Genomic DNA, 2131 nt, shown 5'->3' with positions numbered 1-2131 from the left:
GATCTCCTTGAACAATTCTTCACCAACCCGGATGTGGAATGCATCTTGTCAATAAAAAAAAAGCATCCTTTTTTTGAGACAAAAAAAAAAGCATCCGTTATTGAGGAAAGAGCAAACCGAAAAATAGCATGCGTACACCACATTGCACACACATGTGTCTTTTTTTTTGGGACACACACATATGTCTTTGGAAAAAAGCCCAGGATAAAGCTAGCTGGCCCGGGCCTGGGCTACTACTGCACAACACAACCCTCGGTTTCCTTTCCGGCAGGCAGTCCCGCCGTTGTTGTCTCCTCCGCCTCCGCCGCCTTTGCCAAGCGCAGCCCACACGTCGCGGCGGACGCCACTTCTCCCATGGATGCGGACTGGACATGGGCGTGCCGGGCGTGGGAGAAGTGGACCGCGAAGCACGTCGGGTCTTCCGGTCTGCCGTCCCCTTCCTCCCCCTCCCGCTTCGCTCCCCTTTCTGCTATCCCGCGTGGACTAATCCCCATCCTCTTGCAGTTGCAGGGATGCCGGTCAAGGCGGCGCTGCTGCTCAACTACGACCCGACCGGACCATCTCGTCTCCTCCCCATCGTGTAAGCATCGTCCCCAACCACGATAACTCGGGAAATTAAACGGGGATCTCCTCGGTCAGAACCACCGTTACCCATTGCAAGTTGTGGGGCCTGTATAATCTTCAGTACCGGCAGTTGCACACTTGCAGTGGAGAATGGCGTTAATGAAAATTTCCATGCTGCCGTCCATGTTTCAGATGGAAGCTGCTCGGTTATTTTGTTAGTTATAGTTGGCACGTTACATGATTTTGTTCGTTCTGAAACTGGCACCGTATATTGGTTGATGAATGCAGAAAATTTTGTAGTTTAATGTCGTTATTATTTCCATCCATAGCTACCGCAACAACAAGGTACATTGGATAACCTAAATTTAGGGATACATTGTTCGTTGTGGAGGTTAATGACTGAATCACAGATGTGACTGAGATCTCAGATTCAAAGATATGCAAAATCATGTTCATTAAGATGCACGAATGTTCTATTTGAATGATTGAAACCTCGTAATAAGATGGCTGTGTGCATCAATCGGTGCAGGCGCTGGGGAGATCCCCTTTTCGTATAAATAAATATATTAAGATACATGAATGTTCAAGTTTTAGAAGTTTAAAGCCACAATCTTTTTTAACTGTCCAGAGCAGAGGAAGAGGGAACAAAATTTACTGCTGTTGATCTGCAACCGTTCATTAACTTCTTTAGGAGGAACAATCTGCAGACGGAATTCTTTTCTATTGGACCAAACCAATGTGAGTCTCCCGCATTTTGAGTCTAAACTTTCCTCATTTATGTACGGATAATTCGACCAAGTTAACTTTATTATCTCCAGCAATATTTTGATTGCAAATTGTACATTCTTAGATTTAGTCACTTCAATCCACGAGCACTGGTTTTGTGCTCGTTGTGTTAACACAACACAGCCAGGAGGTGAAGGAGTTATAGTTATGCAGATTGGAGCTTACTTGTTAGTCTCTATGTACGTATCCCCATCTTGAACTTTTAATTTACAGAAATAAGTTATCAAGTTTCCTCTTAAGCCTTCTTTAGTATACATCTTGGACTGTCAGAATTAATTTAATTCGCATTGGTTCTTAATGCATAGGTATGATGGTTCTGTTGGTTCGGCTTCGCAGGCAATGGTGGCTGTTGATCAGTTTGCATGGCACTTCAACCGGAGAACACATTAACTTCTTGTGGTGTAGACTCATGGACTTACAGTGTAGTGTATAACCTGACATGCTGCTTAATATTACTGTTGTATTGTGATCCGTAGGTATGTAGTGCAATAACTAAGATTCTCTTAAATGCAGTTGAATTCAATCATATAATATTTGCATAGTAATTTAAGATCAGTTTCTACGTATCCAATTGTTTGCTTAGATTTTGGGAATTTCATGTATGAACTTCACACTAATTGAGCAGTATGTGTAACTATTATAAGATTTCACAATGATAAAATGGTGAAACTGTTAATTTTTTTATTAGAAATGGTAAATCAAAGCGACCTTTTGAAGTTCTTTAGTAGGGGCGCTGTGCTTCAAATATATTTGAGATCCAATTTGATAGTATAAGCTAAAC

General features: G+C 42.3%; 1 protein-coding gene across 3 annotated transcripts; it reads left to right on the top strand.

Annotated features, from left to right (window-relative positions):
- Nucleotides 1-215: 215 nt before the first annotated feature.
- LOC119293693 lies at nt 216-1916 on the top strand. 3 transcript variants are annotated; one of them, XM_037572070.1, is made up of 5 exons: nt 217-424; nt 505-580; nt 1193-1302; nt 1415-1529; nt 1687-1916. In XM_037572070.1, exons 1-5 carry the CDS (start codon nt 355-357, stop codon nt 1781-1783), a joined length of 468 nt encoding a protein of 155 aa, XP_037427967.1. In that variant the 5' UTR covers nt 217-354; the 3' UTR covers nt 1784-1916. The 3 variants fall into 3 exon arrangements, with proteins under 3 accessions (XP_037427969.1, XP_037427967.1, XP_037427968.1); XM_037572071.1 differs by having other exon boundaries at nt 218-424; nt 1656-1916; XM_037572072.1 differs by lacking the exon at nt 1415-1529 and having other exon boundaries at nt 216-424; nt 1656-1916.
- Nucleotides 1917-2131: the final 215 nt, after the last annotated feature.

This window comes from Triticum dicoccoides, chromosome 4B (assembly GCF_002162155.2).
Source record: "Triticum dicoccoides isolate Atlit2015 ecotype Zavitan chromosome 4B, WEW_v2.0, whole genome shotgun sequence".
Taxonomy (NCBI): Eukaryota; Viridiplantae; Streptophyta; class Magnoliopsida; order Poales; family Poaceae; genus Triticum; species Triticum dicoccoides.
Note: the sequence above shows the minus strand (reverse complement) of the source record. Positions and strands in the feature narration are given on the sequence as shown.